The 19,923-nt window shown below is 38.4% G+C and overlaps 1 protein-coding gene across 1 annotated transcript in view; it reads left to right on the plus strand.

Moving 5' to 3' along the window:
* nmdyn-D7 (nucleoside diphosphate kinase homolog 7) overlaps positions 1-19,923 on the plus strand; it is a 124,922-nt gene that overhangs the window by 77,283 nt on the left and 27,716 nt on the right. Inside the window, exon 6 of the mRNA XM_090386614.1 lies at positions 11,526-11,594. Within this exon, the coding sequence (XP_090242740.1) occupies positions 11,526-11,594 (69 nt within the window). The remainder of the gene's footprint in view (positions 1-11,525; positions 11,595-19,923) is intronic.

Raw genomic sequence — 19,923 nt, forward strand, 5'->3', positions numbered from 1 at the left:
ATTCCCACCTTGGATGTATAATATACTGCTGTGTGACCATTTATTCACAGCCTGGGCAATGCACACTTTTCCCAACAGAACATACTGCAAATACATGCCACACTGAGAACCCAGCACGACCAGTACACAATAATCTACACAGATGAGTCTAAAACTGACAATCATGTTGGTGCAGCAGCATTATTTCCAAACATTACCATATCCAAGAAACTCCTTACTGAATGTAGCAGCTATACTGCAGAACTCTGTGCTGTCCACATAGGCTTGAATAACACCTCTCAACAACCATATTGTACAGTGTTATACAGTGGCGAACAAAACAACTGCATCACCTTAAAAAAAGTAACGTTTGTAGTGAAATGTATAAGATATTGTTTAATTACAGTTATTTTGTTTGTTGCAAAGCAAAGGTATTGCATCAGACAGTAATTGCAAAGTTGTTTCTATAAATACGCCATTGGAAGGACACTCTCATTAGTATCCTGTTTAGCAGAAGTGTAAGCATGGCTCCAGTTCAGTTGACACCAAGAAAAAAAAAGTAGCTGTTGCTCTGTCTTAAGAAGGGCTTTCTACATGTGCTATCGCTGATAAAATAGGCTGCCACCAGTCAACAGTATCCCGGGTGCTAAAATTAAAGTGTGAAACCGGTGATGTGAAGAGAAGACCTGGATCGGGCCATAAGAGTGTCTATGCCTTCCCACGATCAATATTTGAAACAGCTATTCCTTTGTAATCCCCATGCTAGTGCTCCTGATCTAAAAGTGGACTTTGAGATGGACTCTGATGTTGAAACAAGTGCATGAACTATCCAAAGACAGCTTTCGAAATGTGGTCTGATGCCTATCAGCTCAAGAAGAAGAAGAAGAAGCCTTTATTGACCCAACAAATGAGGAAGAAGTGACTTGCTTGGGCTAAAAACACATTTAATGGACAAAAGAGCAATGGGATACCATCCAAATTAGTGAAGGATGTCCAGAAAAAGCAAGCACAGCATCAAATATCCTAATATTCATCTGTAATAAGACTTGTTCCACAATCATGACCTGGCAATACCAGATCAGCTAAAATAATGGGATAAAGGAATTAATGAGTATAATGAGGATTCTTGTGTTGCAGACTTTGTTGGACCATCGACGTCAACAGATTTGTAACCAGTTAATATGATGCATTTAATTAAACAAGAAGAGTTTAATGACTTATTTCATAACATGAACTTATCTAAAGAGCAAGTATAACTCCTCGGGTCTAAGTTCCAATAGAAGTTATTTTAAGCAGGAATTAAAATTGCTGTATATTAAAAATGTCATAAAACGTTTTCAAAATATTTCATTATAGAAGATGGTATGTGTTTCTGTAAAGTTATTAGTGGGCTTCTGGATGAACTGGTCATTAAACTCAGTCCTATACTTCAAAATTAAGCTTCAAAGCAGTTTTTCTGCTCAGTGGAAATGTATTCTCATCAGTTCCTCTACTTAACATTGGCTTGAAAGAACATTATGGAAGTATGTCCAGTTTACTATATCATAAGCACAATGGCTTTACCAGACTAGTAGATTAACTAGAGCTGCAGGCAGAGATGAAAGTGATTCTTCCACTGCTTCTATTGGAATATGTAGCAGCCTGGAAAGCAGTGTCGGGGATTTCAAGCCCTGCTGTGGGTTATCAATGAATCAGTAAATACATGGGCTCTATAACTAAGAGTAATAGTGCATGTATAATTGTAATAGTGCATGGATTTCAAGCCCTGCTGTGGGTTATCAATGAATCAGTAAATACATGGGCTCTATAACTAAGAGTAATAGTGCATGTATAATTGATGTCTAATGAAATGTAGACATTGTAGGGATATTGGAGACATGGGGTCACTTAGTTATAAGTGAACGGCATCTCCTAGCCAGGTGGGAAGGAGCAGTAGTGCGTAGCACATGCTTCTTGATTAGACCGGGGTTCGAGCCCTTCACCACCAAATACGGAGGATGCGGAAAGGTCAGGGAATGACCACCGCATATCCCCGGAGTAATATGGCCTTAGTTGCTAATGCTCCTAAAAACCAAATAACAAACAACAAAGCAAACAAGTTATAAGTGATGCTGAATTTGAATATGGGGAGTGGTTATGCTCTTAGTTAAGAATCACATAAAATCTAAGGCAGTCCATCCAGTTGACATGTGTGGCCAGTTCAAAGTTAAGTCAGTTTAGTGTGACATAAGCACTGGGAAAATGAAAATGAGAGTATACCAAATATAATGATAAGTATACCAAAAAACTATACAGAGAAATAGAGTGGGCTAGTAAAAATAGAATGCTTATAATGGGGGATTTTGAACTTTGCAGATGCTGACTGGAATTTGTGGGTACACACATTCCAGTCAGCATCCAAGTATTGCATCCGAGTATTGCATCCAAGATTTATGGCTTTATAGGATGGCTGTTTTCTACAACAACATATTAGAGAGGCAACAAGAGGAAGCAATACTCTTGATTTGGTTATTAGCAGTGATTCTTCATACATTAAGGATCTGCAGATAAAAACCATGCTTTGTGCTGATGTGGAATTTACTTGAAGATATGACTACTTTCAAGGGTAAATGGAAAGGCTTTTGCTTTCTTATAGGTGACTAGAGTGGTCTCAGACAATTTTTAAATTCTCTGCAGAGAGACTAACTGATAATGTTACAAACAGCAAATTCTAAATGGGAAGTATTCAGGGATAATCATAGAAGCTACTAGGCTTTTCATACCAACAAAGAAATATTGTTCAGGGCTAAATGGATGTAAGATGAATTGATGAGGCTTCAGAGAATAAAAATGCATGGGATGAATATAAATTATCAGGTGATACACAAGCCCATGGTAGATATAAACCAATCTGTAATTAAGTTACAAAGGAGAATAGGCTAGGTAGGGCAGATTACAGGAGGTCTGTGGTACAGGATGCAAAGAATAGCAGCAAACACTTCTTTACTTATACTAACAATATAGAAGGAAGGGGTTGAATCACTTTAGGCCACTTGATTTAGTGGTGTAGCTCTTGATGACCCAGTTCAGGTTGCTAACAAACTGATTAGGCATTTTGCATCTACATTCACAAAGGAATTCTTTAGGAAAGGGGAGGATGCCAAAAGTTTATCAGACTCTAATGGTGAGCTAATTGATTTTGTGATAACTGAAAGAAAAATGGAACACAAATTGTTGAAGCTAAACATAAAAGAGGCACGTGTGATGGATAGGATCTATCTAGTTATATTAAGGGAGCTATCAAAGGAGGTAAGCAAACTCTTAGCTATAATTATGAGAGCATCTTGGATTCAGGGAAGGTCACTGTGGACTGAAGATATGCAAATGTATCCCCAATTCTTAAAGGGGGATCAAAAGTGACATAAGTAATTATGGACCTATTAGTATTAGTAACGGCCGTATGGTGCAAGAAAGCCTATGGCTTATGCTGCACCAGCCAAAAAAAAAAAAAAAAAAAAAAAAAATCCGAACAAAACAATGATAAAAACAAAAATTAAATAAATAAATAATAATAATTAATAAATAAATAAAAATAATAAAATGAAATTAAAAATTAAATAAAAAGGAAATTAATCCTATCATCCTATGCGCTTCTCTTACCCGAAAGTACTATCCAGATGACCTTTGAATTTCCCCAAACTGTCGGCCTCTACCACCCATGAAGGCAACTTATTCCAGTAATTTATAACTCGCTGGCTAAAATAAAACTTCCTGCAGTCCAATCTAAACATTTCCCCACATAACTTGAATTTATGTCCCCTAGTTCTAGCATCATTTATAATCTTGAAAATTTTGTCCTCATTCATTTTACTGATGCCTCTCAGAGCCTTAAACACCTCAATCAAATCTCCTTTAAGGTGTCTAGTTTCCAAACTCTGCAACCCACATATTCGAAGTCTTTCTTCATAAGGACGCCCTTTTGCCGATCTCACCAGGCGAGTTACCCTTCTTTGCACCCTTTCAAGAAGCTCGATGTCTTTCTTTAGGTGCGGTCTCCATACTTGAACACAGTATTCCAAGTGTGGTCTAACATAGGCCTTATATAATGGGATTATCACGTCCCTATCTCTACTTGCAAAAGTTCGATAGATCATCGATAGGACACCATGGGCCTTCCTTGCAACCTGTTTACAATGCTCAGAGAATTTCATGTCTGACCGTATCGTAACACCCAAGTCCCTTTCCTCCAGTACTGGGTTTAGTTGAACTCCACCAAGTGAATAAGTTATTTTGGGATTACTGTTTCCCAGGTGTAATACCTTACACTTTGTTGGATTAAAGCACAGCTGCCATTTTTCTGACCATTCTTGAAGTCTATCTAGGTCTCTCTGAAGAAGCTCAGCTTGACAGTGATCATTAACTACTCTACCAATTTTAACATCATCTGCAAATTTAGACATCACGCCCTCTATCCCTTCATCAATGTCGTTTATGAAAATTAAAAACAACAGTGGTCCTAATACTGATCCTTGGGGAACCCCACTTCTTACATCAACCCAATCTGAGGAATAGCCATTTATCACAACCCTCTGCCTCCTGCCCTGAAGCCATCCTTCTATCCATCTAAGGATTTTCCCAGTGATTCCAACCTGTTCCAGCTTATAAAGCAACCGCTCATGTGGGACTGAGTCAAAAGCTTTGCTGAAATCTAAATAAACAATGTCGAAATTATTCCCTAAATCCAACTCGTGAGTGACCCTTTCGAAATAGCGAACCAGATTTGTTAAACATGATTTTCCCTTTACAAAACCATGCTGAGTATCCTTGAGAATTTCAATTCTATCCAAAAGATTCTGAATTCCACCCTTGATCAATGCCTCCATGATTTTCCCTACTACTGAAGTCAGACTGACACAGGTCGATAATTTCCAACTTCACTTTTAGAGCCACCCTTATGTATGGGAGATACATTTGCACTTTTCCAATCCAAGGGAATCTCCCCAGAGTCTAGTGATGCTCGCATAACCTGTTAGCTTAATGTCTGTTCTGGGGAAAATATGGAGTCACTTGTTAAAGAAGTGATGAAGCACCATCTATAGACAGGTGTTCAGTTATACTTCAGTCACTGGATTCATTGAGGGGAGATCTTGTCTGGCCGATTTGATTTGATGCTATGATGGATCCAATAAAATTAGTGAATTTCCAAACACTTCTTCATTAATTTCACAAATATACATGGTCTCAGTTCTAGTCTCAATGATGTCCATTTTCACTTGCAGTCTGCCAAACCCCACATACCTTTTCTGACAGAATCCCAATAATTGGTTGATTTGCTGTATGATTCCTTTCACTTCAAAGGTGGTACTTGTGCATATGTCCATTCTGATATGCCTTGTCACCAGACTCAGTAATTTGGAATCTCCTCTTTTTCTCTGGTTTAAAATCTCTTTACCCCATTGTGTCAAATTTATCTGTTGCCTCTATTTTTCTCACAACAACTCCACTAATCACTTGGAACTCTTTGACTTCCTCTCTTTGAAACTTAACTTTCTACAGTGAAACTTTGCTCACAATGAGATAATTTTTCTTGGTGATTTTAATGATCCCCACTCCAGCTGGCTTCCGTTTTCCAGCCACACAGGCCTAGCTGGTGGAGATTCTGAGGCTTTTGCAATTACTAATCACTTCACACAGGTTGTTCATTTACCTACCAGAATACCAGACAGTCCTATCCACACAGCTAACACGCTTGATCTTTTTTTCACAAACAACCCTTCTAAGTACACCAACGAGGTGAGTGGTCCTCTAGGCACCTCACCTCAGATCACAAATTGGTGATTCTCTTCTCCAATGGAACCTTTCTCTCATGGCCATTCTCAATCTCATATTGTTTGGCATTACAAGAATGCAGAATAAGATGATGATCTGTAAAATTTCTTTTCCTTCTTCAGATTACTGTTTCAAATCTTCTGTTTCAAAATTTGTTCAGAACATATCAGTGAAATTATTCTTGTAGTGATGAAATCCTTTTTTCACTCTCCACCTTAAAATGTCATCCTTTATCTAAACTTTGGTTTTCCAATAAATGCGTGTAAGACTGTTCAAGATAAAAATGTTACATATCACAAATGACTTTCATCCAGATCTCCAGATTCCTTTTCTGCATTCTCAAAAGCTTCCAGCAACTGCAAAGCGGGTATTTATCAATACAGACTAGATTTTGAACAGGGTAAGAGTAGAAAATTTGTTTCTTGTCCAGATGGTAGCTGTGCATCCTGATCTCTTGCCGAAGCTATTTGGCTGCAACTTTTGCTCATCTCTATTCTCACCTCTGTCAAAACAAGATAGTTCTGTTGCCACCTCAGCTGAAGATAAAGCTGACCTGCTATCATCCTACTTTTCTTCTAACTCGTGTATTGATGATCTTGGTAAACCACCTCCTACCATTCCCAGTATACTCTATTCAATGTCTCCTGTTGACTTCAATCAAAAGTATGTCGGAAGGGTTTTGTGCAGCCTTGATGCCAAGAAAGTACCATGTCTTGATGATATTTTTCCTTGTTCTCAAATCCTGTGTTCCTGAGCTTACTCTGTGTTGCCATTTTGCACTTTCTTTTTTCTCTGGTGTTTTCACTTCTACTTTCTGGAAATTTGCTGATATGCAGCTGGTTCCTAAAAACGTGACATATCCCTTCTATCCAGTTATCATCCCATTGCACTTACTTCAACTCTTTCTAACGTAATGAAGAAATCCATTAACCACCAAGTTCTAAACTATCTAGAAACCTTCCATCTGATCAATGATCACCAATATGAATTCTGTCAGTGTCTATCCACTGGCGATAAACTTTTTTTTTTTTTTTTTTTTATGTGAACCCCAAACACGAGAGGTATTAGAACCTATAGTACTTAGTACCGTGCTTGAGTTGGAGGTTGAGAAGACGAAAGAAGATATTTGTTGACATTGGACTTGAACTTCTGTAGATTGTAATTTTCAGGAAATACATATGAAGGAAGGTTGTTCCAGAAAACGGCAGTTGAATGAATAAATGAGGAAGATGAAAAGTTGGTTCTGTGGGTTTGAAGTTGGACAGTATATGGATGTTGGCTAGTGTCGGCACGTGTTTGGACTGTTTTGAAAGAGAGAGCAGGAACTATAGAAGCCAATTCAGAAGAACAGTTCCCATGGAAGTATCTGTAGAAGAGGCATGCAGCAGAAACAGTACGTCTATGAGAAAGCGAGTGGAGAGACTCTGTTAGAGATGAATCATTAATTAACCAAACTGCCCTCTTCTGAATGGAATCAAGAAGCGTGAGAGAGGTATTGGGGACACCACCCCAGATGTGGGAACAGTATTCCATGGCGGGGCGGATTTGCGATTTATACAGAGTGAGCAGCTGTTTGGAAGAAAAGTAACGCCGAGAGCGAAAGAGAAAACCAAGTTTTTTAGATGCAGAGGAAGCAATATTTGTAATGTGCTTGTGCCAAGAGAGATTAGAAGTCAGGGTAATTCCCAAAAGAGATATATCATTTTGCCTAATAATCGGAGTGTCACTAAAGAAAAGCATAGGAGCAGAAGAATCCTTTTTGCAAGATATAAGACAAGATTGAGTTTTAGAAGGGTTGAAATCAACTAAGTTGTCTTTGCCCCACTGGAGAATTACCTGAAGATCGGCATTTAAGGAATTGGTAGCAGATTTTCGAGAAGTTGAAGCTGATTGAGCAGGACAAGGTTTCTCAAAATGGAAAGTTGAATGCAATGTGCTATCATCGGCAAAACTATGGATAGGATTTCCAATCAATGGAAGAAGAGGAAAAGAGTGGGAGAAAGAACTGAACCTTGGGGGACACCGGCATTAGTGGAGAAGTTAGAAGACAGAGAGCCATCTACCATCACCTTCAGTGAGCGATCAGAGAGAAAACTGGATAACCAATTACTAAAAACAGTTGGCAAACCATAATATGGAAGCTTGTTTAGAAGACCTTTATGCCAAACATGATCAAAAGCCTTTGAGATGTCAAGAGCAACTACTTGTGTTTCACCGAACCTTTCCATTGAATTAGTCCATAAATGGGTAACATAAGCCAGAATATCACCAGTGGATCGACACTAACGGAATCCATACTGGCGATTGCTGATCAGACGGAAGGTTTCTAGGTAGTTTAAGAGTTGGCGATTAATTGATTTCTCCATTACTTTAGAAAGAGTAGAAATAATTGCAATGGGACGATAATTGGATGTGAGGGATTTGTCACCCTTTATAGGAAGTGGCTGGATATGAGCAAATTTCCAAGCAGAAGGAAAAACACCTTTGGAATAAGAAAGTTAAAAAATGCAGCAAAGAATAGGAGTAAGTTCAGGCGCACAGGTTTTGAGAACAAGTGGAGAAATACCATCAGGACCTGGAGCTTTCTTAGCATCAAGATTCATCAAAATCCTTCTGATATCCTTTTGACGGAAGACCACAGTAGGCATTGAATGGAGCGTGTTGGGAATGGTGGGAGGTGTTTTACCAAGATCATTAATACATGAGCTGGAAGAAAAATGGGATGCTAGCAGGTCAGCTTTATCATTGGCTGAAGTGAAAACAGAACCATCTGGTTTGGACAGAGGTGGGCAAAATTTGCGGCCAGTAGCTTTGGCAAGAGACCAGAATGCTCGGCTACCATTAGGGCAAGAAGCAAGTTTTCTACTCTTAGCCTGTTCAAACTCTAGTTTGGACTGATTAATAACTGCTTTACAATTGTTGCGAGCTTTGGTGTTGGCAGAAAATGAAACTGAAGAATTAGAAACAAGCCAATTACGATATGCAACATTCTTCTCTTGATGAACAGCCTTAGCACATTTATTGGAAAACCAAGGTTTAGATAAGGGACGAGATTTTAAAGTGGAGTGTGGGATAAAGGATTCCATTGCTGCAAGAATAATTTCACTTACACGATCTGAACAAACGTTGACATCAGAAGTTTTGAAACAGTAATCCAACCAAGGAAAAGAAGTCTCGCAGGTCATCCCATTTTGCATTCTTGTAATGCCAAACAACACGAGGATGGGAATAGCCATGAGATAAAGGTTCCATTGGAGAAGTGACAATCACTAAGTTGTGATCTGAAGTGCCTAAAGGACCTCTCACTTCGACCGTGTACTTAGAAGGGTTGTTTTTGAGAAAAAGATCAAGCGTATTGGCTGTATGATTAGGATTGTCTGGAATTCTTGTAGGTAAATGAACAATCTGTGCTAGGTCATTAGTAATTGCAAAAGCCTCAGCATCTCGACCTTCTGGGTCGGTGTGACTAGAAAACGGAAGCCAGCTGGAGCTGTGAACATTAAACTCACCAAGGAAAATTACCTCACTGTTAGGAAAGTTGGACTGGAGAAAGTCAAGTTGCAAAGAGAGGAAGTCAAAGAGCTCCAAGTGATTAGTGGAGTTGGGAGAACGGTAGAGACAACAGATGAATTTGACACAACGAAGTAGAGAGATTTTAAACCAGAGAAGATCAAAGAGAGGAGATTCCAAATTTCCAAGTCTCTGACAGGGAATATCAGATTGGACATATGCACAAGTACCACCTTTGAGGCGAAAGGAATCATACAGCGAATAATTTGGGCATCTGAGATGAGCAGTAGTTGAATCAACGGATAACTGATATTCTGTCAGAAAAAGTACATGGGGTTTGGCAGACTGCAAGTGGAAATGGACATCGTTGAGATTAGAATTGAGACCACGTATATTTGTGAAATGAATTAGGAAGTCTTTGGGAGGTTTAGATCTTTTCGCAGATAAGCTTTCTCTATTATTTTGACAATTCATGGTGTATTCAATAGTAAGAAGAAGTGGGTGGGACATGCTGTATGAAGTAATGAAATTTTTGGATATGGCGTACACGTGGTAAGAATATACCCAGATCCTTGACATAACGTGGTCTCGATAATGCTCCCCGCATACGCTCTACTCGGACTCCCTCCAGTCATTATCTGGCAGAGTAGAGGTAGCAAGATTATACACTAGCTGATCCAGAAGCCTCCTAGAGAGTTACCAATAGGTTCGGTCCAGTGTACTAACTAGCGGCCGGCCTGCGAACACCGTTTTAGAGCTGTACCCTCGAAATGTAAGGAATATTGGATCTCGCCACGACGTTCATCATAACCTCAAAAGTCATCAATCATACTGCATGATGGAAGAGATAGGAAGGGTTGACCGGAACTTAGCTCTAGAGACTAAACATGGGTTCCACCACTTCAAGCCTCCAATAAGCAATGTGCTGGTATTTCACCGGTTGATGAGAGTTATCTACCACCTAGTACTGCCTGGTAATATAGAGGGGCGGCGTTCCTCCATGTGGTGTGAGCGCCACACCTCGACCCCTGCTTTCGTTAGTTCACACCTATGTGGTCACCCACCATGTACTTGTGCATGGAGGTTATACCCAGGATTACTAACAGTCCCACCATCGTGAAGGTGCAAGCAGAGGATTTGGCTGTCACAGACTGTCCGGGCTTCGCCGAAATTGGGTCCACTTGACTTGATGCCACCCGAATATCAGTTCCATCAGCATTTTAGACTCCCAGGTAGCAAGTACAGCTTGTCTGGCATATCTGAGAGAATGTCTGTGACAACCTCAAGGACTTGCTTAGGTTACCGATCTATGGAAAAATTCTGTGGAAGAATTTGGTGAAGCAATTGCTCTTCACATTTCAAAGACATAAAGATTTTCTAAATAGCTTTCATCTTTTCATTTCCCAACTGTTTTTTGTAATTGGGTATCCAGTTTTCTTCCTGATGGATTTCACTGTGGATGATGGTAGACAGCTCTCTGTCTTCTAACTTCTCTACTGATGCAGGTGTTCCCCAAGGTTCTGTTCTTTCTCCCACTCTTTTCTTGTATAATAATGACCTTCTTCCATTGACCAGAAATCCTATTCATAGTTCTGCAGATGATAGTTGCATTCCACCTTCCAATTTGAGAAACCTTGCCCTGCCCAAAGAGCTTCATCTTCTCTAATATCCACTACCAATTCCCTAAATGCTGATCTCCAGTGGGACAAATATAACTTAGAAATTTCTTATAAATACCTTTCTAAGATAATATCTTAGAAATATCCCTTAGATATTCATGTACGGTGACTTAATTGGTATGTGAATTGTATGATTGGCCTCAAGAAAAACTACGTTTTAGCAGAAATCTAAAAACAGACTACATTTGCATTCAAAGATCTATCTAGTTTGCATTTTTTTTTAATCAATAAAAAGTACTTGTTTACTTATGTTATTAGTCAGCACTCAGTTTAATTACTTACATTTAAATGTTAAAGATTCTAATTGATTTGAGAATGAATACTAAGAATTAAATGTATTTTTTTTAGAACTCTTCCAGGTAATTACAGTTTGTATATAATCTTGTTGCTTACATACCAATAATATTTGTGATAATTGGTGTGCTGGTGCAGAATATTAAATTATTTCTAATCTAATTTAAGGATTAATTGTAAATTTTGCATAAGAAAGAGACCAATTTGTTTGAACATTTTTTATTGATGTCTTTTTTTTTTTTTTTTTTTTTTCAGTTTAGTTTTGATCTGGCTACTTCTGAAGAGTTCTGTGAAGTTTACAAAGGCGTACTCTCAGAATATAAGGTAATCTTTTATATGTATAATCAGTTAGCATTAGCATTTTTATTTAGCATTAGAGGCATTTGATGCAAGAAAGCAAGCTTATGCAGCATCAGCCAAAAAAAAAAAAAAAAAAAAACCCACTTCCACTTCACCCCTCTGTTCGTTCAAAATACCTGTCCAGCTGAGCCTTAAACTTATTTAGGCTATCAACCTCCACCACAAGGGATGGCAGTCTGTTCCACCAACCAACCACCCGCTGGCTAAAGGCAAATTTCCGCACGTCTATCCTACATCTGTCTTTCCTCAATTTGAATTTATGCCCTCTCAGGTGATTTTTCTGAGCTAGAGGAAGAATCCCATCAGCATTGAGCATGCTTAAACCATTCAAGGCTTTATACACCTCTATCAGATCACCTCGCTGGTGCCTAGTCTCCAGACACTGTAATTTGCAAAACTTAAGCCTTTCCTCGTAAGAGCACCCCTTTGTTCCATTCACTAATCTTGTTGCCCTTCTCTGTACTCGTTCCAGCAGCTCTACATCCTTCTTGAAATGAGGCCTCCAGACCTGTATACAGTACTCTAGGTGTGGCCTGACCATTGCCTTATACAATGGAATAATCACCTCCTTATCCCTGCTGGAAAAATTCCTGTATATCATTGACAATACTCCATGAGCTACTCTTGCAGCCCGTCTGCACTGCTCAGAGAACTTCATATCTGCCTGCACAATCACCCCCAAGTCCCTTTCATTCTCTACCACTGTCAGTGTAGTACCACAGGGTTGATACATTGCCCTGGGGTTGCTGTTTCCCATGTGTAGTACTTTACATTTGTCAATGTTAAACTTCATTTGCCACCTCTCAGCCCATCTGCTCAACCTTTCCAGATCCTGTTGCAGCAGTGTAGTGTCAGTAGTGTCCTTGACAACCCTGCCAACCTTTGTATCATCTGCAAACTTGGACATTAAGCTTGATATACCATCATCAATATCATTTATAAATACAGAAAACAATAATGGACCCAACACTGAGCCCTGAGGGACTCCACTAATAACATTAGTCCACGATGAGCAGTGTCCATTGATTACCACTCTCTGTCTTCTCCCACTCAACCACCCCTTTATCCATAGCAGCAATTTGCCTCCAATGTCACACTGCTCCAATTTGTGTAGCAGTCTTCCATGTGCAACAGTATCAAAAGCCTTTTTAAGATCCAAGTATATAATATCAAAGTTATTCCCTGCATCCAGTTCTTTTGTGACTGCATCATAGTATCCAATCAAGTTGGTCAGGCAAGACTTCCCCTTAACAAAACCATGCTGTGTCTGAGCTATAACTGAAGTCTTGTCTAAATGATCCTGCAGTGCTTCTTTAACCAGTGCCTCCATTAATTTTCCTGGAACAGAAGTTAAGCTCACAGGTCTATAGTTACTTGTGTCAGCCTTTGATCCTCTTTTGTGAATTGGGGTCACATTTGCACATTTCCAGTCTATGGGTACCTCCCCTGAGTCCGAGTTAAATTAATTGACCTCAATATTAGTTTTTGTTTAAATTGCAATATATGGAATAAAGTGAATTTTTTTAACATATAATTGAAAGTCTATCAGAGTTCATTTAATAACCAGTGAAACAGAGTACAGCCACTCCCCCAGCTAATGCAATACTCGATATACAGAAATTCGACTTTACATAAGTTTTTGCTGGCCGGTGCAAACTTAAAAAAATCATTGAAATGTATTTTGCATCCTGTAGGAATAAATGGAGATATCGTGAAAATATTGTAATGTGAACCCAATAACACATTGTTTTTTTTTTTTTTTTTTTATTAATTCATTCCAAGACCTTGGAAGTTGAAATTTTATAACTAAGCTATTTATCTTTCTAAAAGGTCATTTTTATAATGGAAATTGCACTACACTTTTATCGTCATCATGTGTTCCATTATAAGGATCAATTTTGAACACCTTTGTGATATTTTTCTAAAACACATTTCTTGAGGTCATTACCATAAAACAATAAAAACAATTTGCATTTTCCAGTTTATTGGACTTTTCTGTTAGCGCAATCTGTGATAAACAGGTAGTAAACTTGATCTTATTGCATTTGTGATAATACCAATAACTGGAATCCTGGGGTTTTTACATTATGGTATGGTGAAATGAGTTCCCCTTTACTGTAATCTTCAATCGTGTAAAAAACAAATAAATTTTCAGAATCTTCTCTTCATTCCTATTTACTTATTACAATGGTGAAGGAAAAAAGGACCAATGGAAAGTGCAAGTGCTGGCAGTGCTAGGAAACGAAACAAAATTGATTTTGAAATGAAGATGATTAATTAAGAATTATGAAGCAGGACAAAGTTTGTCGTCTATTGCATGGAATTGGGTATCACTGCTTCAACAGTGATTCCTATTTTAATAGTGAGGTACAGTATGCGTATAAAAGAACATGCTAAAGATCAATGCATTTAAGATCAACAGTAATCACAAAACAGCGTTCAAGTGCTGTATTGAAGATGGAAAAGCTATTAATAATATGGATGGAAAATCAGATTCAGAAACAAGTTCCCCTAAGTTCAATGGCCATACAAGCAAAAGCAAGAAGTATTTATGAAGATATTAAGGATAAATATGGCGAACCCTAAGGCAAGTTCATGGCAAGCAATAGGTGGTTTAATAGGTTCAGGCATCGTGCTGATTTCCAAAACATTAAAGTATGCAGTGAAGCCGCCAGTTCCGATTCTGCAGCTGCAGAGAAATTTTGTGATGTATTGGAAAAAACCCCTTCTAAATCTCCACAGCCCTCAACATCTGTAGCGGTGTGGTTATCAGCTGGAGAGTTAATACTGGCAACGATTCTCGAAAAGTAAAACTTGCTGACTCTATGACTGTCTCTTCTCTCTTTTTGTAATTTTATAATTTTGAAATTTTTGTAATTTTGTACACTTTTGTAATTTTTCCTGTGCATGAGATAAAAAAATTGAATAAATAATTCTATTTACATGTTCGTCGAACATTTGTTTTTTGCTTCAATCAAATTTGTGAGTGTTGCATAAGCATTTAGGGAAATTCCAACTTACATAAGAGTTCCATGGAACGCAACCCTTATGTTAGTCGGGGAGTGGCTGTATAGCAGAAGTAGGCTTTTCATTCAACATGTACTGAATCGAGACATCCCATAGGCATGTTTTAGTCATTTCTTTATTCGGCAAAAAGCCATTTAACATTCAACATTGCAGTTAAATTTCTTTGTCACCTTAGCATCCATTTGAACATTACTTGCATTGGCAAAAGTAAAAATCTCTCTCCCCCTTTCCATGTGGTAGTTTTGCCACTTTAAAAACTACCATACCATCAGGTAAAGTTCAGTGCAAACAATACTGCATGTGACAGTTTGATGAAAGACAATTCACTACATACTGCAATTTAATGTATAACAATTTTCTGTATGTGATCATGCCACATTATCAACAGGAAATTTATTCAACTCTTGTACAATGAATAGGCTGGAATAGTAAACTGAAAGGAGAGCTTCAAAAGTAGAGAAAGTAAATGAAAGTTACTTTGTTACAAAGATAAATGTGGTTATGTCACCTAGACTTTTTATAGAAATGAGAACCTTAATTATACAGTAGAATTAAATGTAGCAAAGTAATACAACTAATTGGATTATACTTGCCAAAGTGCAGTTCTGCTGCCTGAACACCAAGGTACTATAACAATCAAATTAAATAAAATTGTAAAAATAAAAAATACTGAGCTGACACCTGATCTAAGCAGCACAAAAGTATGCCTCACTATCAAAAGAAATACATCCCCACACCCACAAAAGGAAGTGTTCCTCCCATAAGTGAACAAAATTAAAGACAAGGAGTCTGCAAGTATCACTTTTTAGGGAATGTCAATGCTTATGCATGCACAAGTACTGATTTTGATTACCTCTGGCTTAAAATCTCCTTTCCCCATTCTGCCAAATTCATTTATTGCCACTGTCATTCTCATCCCTACAAATCAGTTTCTTTTTTTAATTGTCTTTAAACTCAACTTTCTTCAGTATAACTTTTACAATGCAGTAATTTCCTTGGTAACTTCAATGTTAATTACTCCAGCTTACTTCAGCTTTCTAGTTCCACAGACCCAACTTGTAGAGATTATTATGATTGTTAGTAGTAATAGCAGTAGAAGCATATGATGCAAGAAAGCAAGTTATAAAGCATTGGCCAAAAAAAAAAAAAAAAAAACCACTCACATCGCCTGTTTATCCTTTTCAGTAACTTGTCTATTTCTTCCTGGAATTCAATTTAAACTGCCCACTTCCACAATACCAGATGAAAGTTTTTGTTCCAACAATCAATCGTCCACTGGCTGAAGGCAAATCTCTGCACATCTGCCCTGCAATAATCCTTCCTCAATTTAAATTTATGCATTCTCATGTGGGTAGTCTGAGCAAGTGGAAGAATGCTATCAGCACTGATCTTGCCCAATCCATTGAAAGCCTTAAACACCTCAACCAGATAACTTTGCAGGTGCCTACTCTCCAGATGCTGCAATTTGTAGAACTAAATCCTCTCTTGTAAGACCATCCTTTCATTCCTTTCACCAATCTCATTTATGGATCAATGAAACAACATTCCATTGATCCATAGACTGATTGATATGTTCTTTATCCCATAATAAACAAGCCTGGCATCCTTTTTTTGTCTAAAGATGCTTTTTCCTGCTTTCAGACCCATACTACACATTCTTCTGCAGTCAGTTCTTGAAAATACAGATTATTGTTTATTGCCACAAAAGCCAATGTTGGCAGATTTTCTGAGGGTGGCAATGTTTCAAATGAGCAGGACGATAAAGCTATAAAGCTAGGAAAACACATGCCTACATTTCAAGAGGTGTCAGGGTAGTAAATTGTAGAAGATTACCTAGTCTTAACTGTATCTACAGTAATGTTAGGAGTGTTGTAAATAAAATGGGTGAATTCAAACTCCTGGTTAAGACCAATGCTGACATAATAGGGCTAACAGAAACGTGGTGCCACTTGGGATGAAGAATTCCATTATGATACATATAATGTATTTAGGAAAGATAGAGAAGATAGAAGGGGTGGTGGGATCATGCTTCTTATCAAAAGCAACGTGAGCCCAAAAAGAACTTTTGCCGAGTCAGAAATTACATCTGTGTGGAGTGAGTTAGTTGGAAGCAAAGGTGTAATGAAAGTGAAAGTAGTCCACAGACCAGAAGAATGTGAAGAATATGATGAAAATCTCTACATGCAGATAGAATGGGCAAGCAAGCATGACTGTCTTATTATGGGTGACTTAAATCTGTCTCTAATTGATTGGAATAAGTGGAAGTGAAACTTGCCATGGAAAACAAAATTTTAAATAAACTTGATGATTATTATTTTTACCAGAAAGTTAGAGAAAGTACTAAGGCTAAGAACATTCTCAACCTTATCGTTACTCATGAATCAGATGACATCACAGAGCTTGAAGTACAGGGACCATTATCAGGTAGTGATCGTGTCGTGCAGTCTTAGTTGGAAGGTGAAGAAGTACCCAGTAATTTAAGGTCAAGGCATGGGTTTTAATTTCACAAAAGGAGACTGGGTGGCAGTTTAAGGTGCTACATGGCATCTATTAATTGGGCAGATTGCAGAGGGGGGGGGAATACATTAGAATTATAGAATATCTTCAAAGCAATAATCACACAAGCCATGAACACATATATACCACAAGGAGGATGCTGGATGGATGAATATGAAGCTAGCCAGTTTAATAGAGCAGAAAAAAACAGCATGGGAAAGCTACAGAACAGTGAAAAGTTCTAAAGCCTACAACAGCTACAAGTTGATCTGTAATACCACAGATAAAGTTAGGGAAGCTAAGGCTGAGTATGAGAAAGCATTGGCTAAGAGAGCAAAGAAAGGGGACAAGGAATTTTTTGTATATGTGAATACAAAGAAAAAAATGAACCCTATCGGCTCCTTGTGCACTGGGTGTGGGAAACTCTTAGATAACCCTGCTGATGAATTGACTAGATATCTTGCATAGAGTTTTACTAATGGAAGACATTTATGCTGAGTACTATGAAATTGGTGATTTTGAAATTACAGATGACTGTTTGATAGAAAAACTTACAGACCTAAAGGAAGTAAGGCTGCAGGAGTTGTTGGCATATACTGAAGAGAGAGAGAGAGAGAAAGGAGATTTCTTTGGATTGAAGAACTGTTTTTTTTGGAAGGGTTTTTGCTTTCGTAAAGGTGACTACAGTGGTCGCAGAGATTTTTTTAAATTCTATACAGTAGAACCAACTGATGATGTTACCAACAGCAAATTCTAAATGGGAAGCATTCAAGGATATAATCTTGGAAGCTAATAGGCTTTTTGTTCCAACTAAGAAATACTGTTCTCGGTTTAGGCCCAAATGGATGTCAGAAGAACTAATGAGACTCGTGGCAGAGAAGAAAAATGCATGGGATGCATATAAACTATCAGGTGACACAGAAGCCTATGGTAGATAGTCCGTAATCAAATCACAAAGAAGATTAGGCAAGTGGTTTGACTGTAGATGATCATTCTCAGATAGCTGCCAAACTAAATGAGTATTTTGCATCTGCATTAACACATGAGGAGTTATTCAAGGAGGAGAGAGCCAGATGTTTATCCAACTCTAACAGGGAGTTAAATGATTTTGTAATAATAACTGAGAGGAAAGTGAAGGAGAAATTGTTGAAGTTAAACATAAGAAAGGCACCTGAACCGGATGAGATCTATCCACTTATATTAAAGGAGGTGGCAAAGGAAGTAAGCAAACCCTTAGCCATAATTATGAGAGCATCCTTAGATTCAGGGGAGGTCCCCATGGACTGGAGATGTGCAAATATATCCCCAGTTCAGAAAGGGGGTTTAAAGAGTGAGAAATAATTATAGACCTGTTAGTTTGACTTCTGTTCCAGGGAAAATAATGGAGTCACTGGTTAAAGAAGCATTGCAGGATCATCTAGAAAAGACTGCAGTAATAATTCAGACACAGCATGGGTTTGTCAAGGGGAAGTCTTGTTTGAACAATTTGATTGGATACTACGATGTGGTCACAAGGGAGCCAGATGCAAAAAATAATTTTGATATCATATACTTGGATTTCAGGAAAGCTTTTGATACTGTTGCACATGAAAGACTACTGTAAAAATTGGAGCAGTATGGCATTAAAGGTGAGATGCTACAATGGATAAAGGGATGGTTGAGTGGGAGAAGAAAGAGAGTGGTAATCAATGGATACAGCTCTTTCTGGAATAATGTTATTAGTGGTGTCCCCCAGGGTTCAGCGTTGGGCCAATTTTTTTTTGTATATTTATCAATGATATTGATGGAGGAATATCAAGCTTAATGTCAAAGTTTGCAGGTGATATAAAGGTCGGTAGGATTGTTAATAACAGTAATGACAGCGTGCTGCTTCAACAGGATCTGGAAAAGTTGGACAGATGGGCTGAGAAGTGGCAACTGAAGTTTAACATTGACAAATACAAAGTATTCATATGAGTAGCAGTAACCCCAGAGTAACATAGCAACTGGGTGGTGTTACACTCATGGTAGTGGAGAATGAAAGAAACCTGGGGGTAATTGTGCAGTCAGATATGAAGTTTTCTGAGTAGTGCAGACAGGCTGCTGGAGTAGATCATAGGGTTTTGTCATTGATATATACAGGAATTTTACGAGCAGGAATAAGGAGATGATTATTCCCTTGAATAAGGCAACGGCCAGGTCACACCTTGAGTACTGCATACAGGTCTAGAAGCCTCATTTTTCTGAAGCCTCATTTTTTTGTCTTTTTGAAGGGGTTCAGAGACAGGCAACGCACATAGTGAGATCAAGAAAAGGGTGACTATGCGATGAAAGACTTCGATTATGTTGACTACAGAGCTGGACAACCTGGCACCTTAGAGCAGACCTGATTTAGATTTATAAGGCTCCGAGAGGGGTTACTAAAATGAATGAAGTTGGAATTTTCACTGTTATGTACAATTCCAGAACTAGTGGCCATAAATTGAAATTACAGGAGATGAGGTTTTAGCCTTGATTGTAGGAAGGTTTTCTCTTAGCCAGTGGCGCCTCCGTAGCCAGGTGGGAAGGAGCAGCAGTGTGTAGCACACGTTTCTTGATTAGACCGGGGTTCGAGCCGTCACCACCAAATATGGAGGATATGGAAAGGTCAGGGAATGACCACTGCATATTCTCGGAGCAATATGGCCTTAGTTGCTAATGCTCCTAAAAACCAAATAACAACAACAACATCTTAGCCAGTGAGTTGATGATTACTGTAACAGGTTGTCTCTGCACATAGTTCATGATGACA

This window comes from Mastigoproctus giganteus, chromosome 1 (assembly GCF_048544385.1).
Source record: "Mastigoproctus giganteus isolate SK-2022 chromosome 1, ASM4854438v1, whole genome shotgun sequence".
Classification (NCBI taxonomy): Eukaryota; Metazoa; Arthropoda; class Arachnida; order Uropygi; family Thelyphonidae; genus Mastigoproctus; species Mastigoproctus giganteus.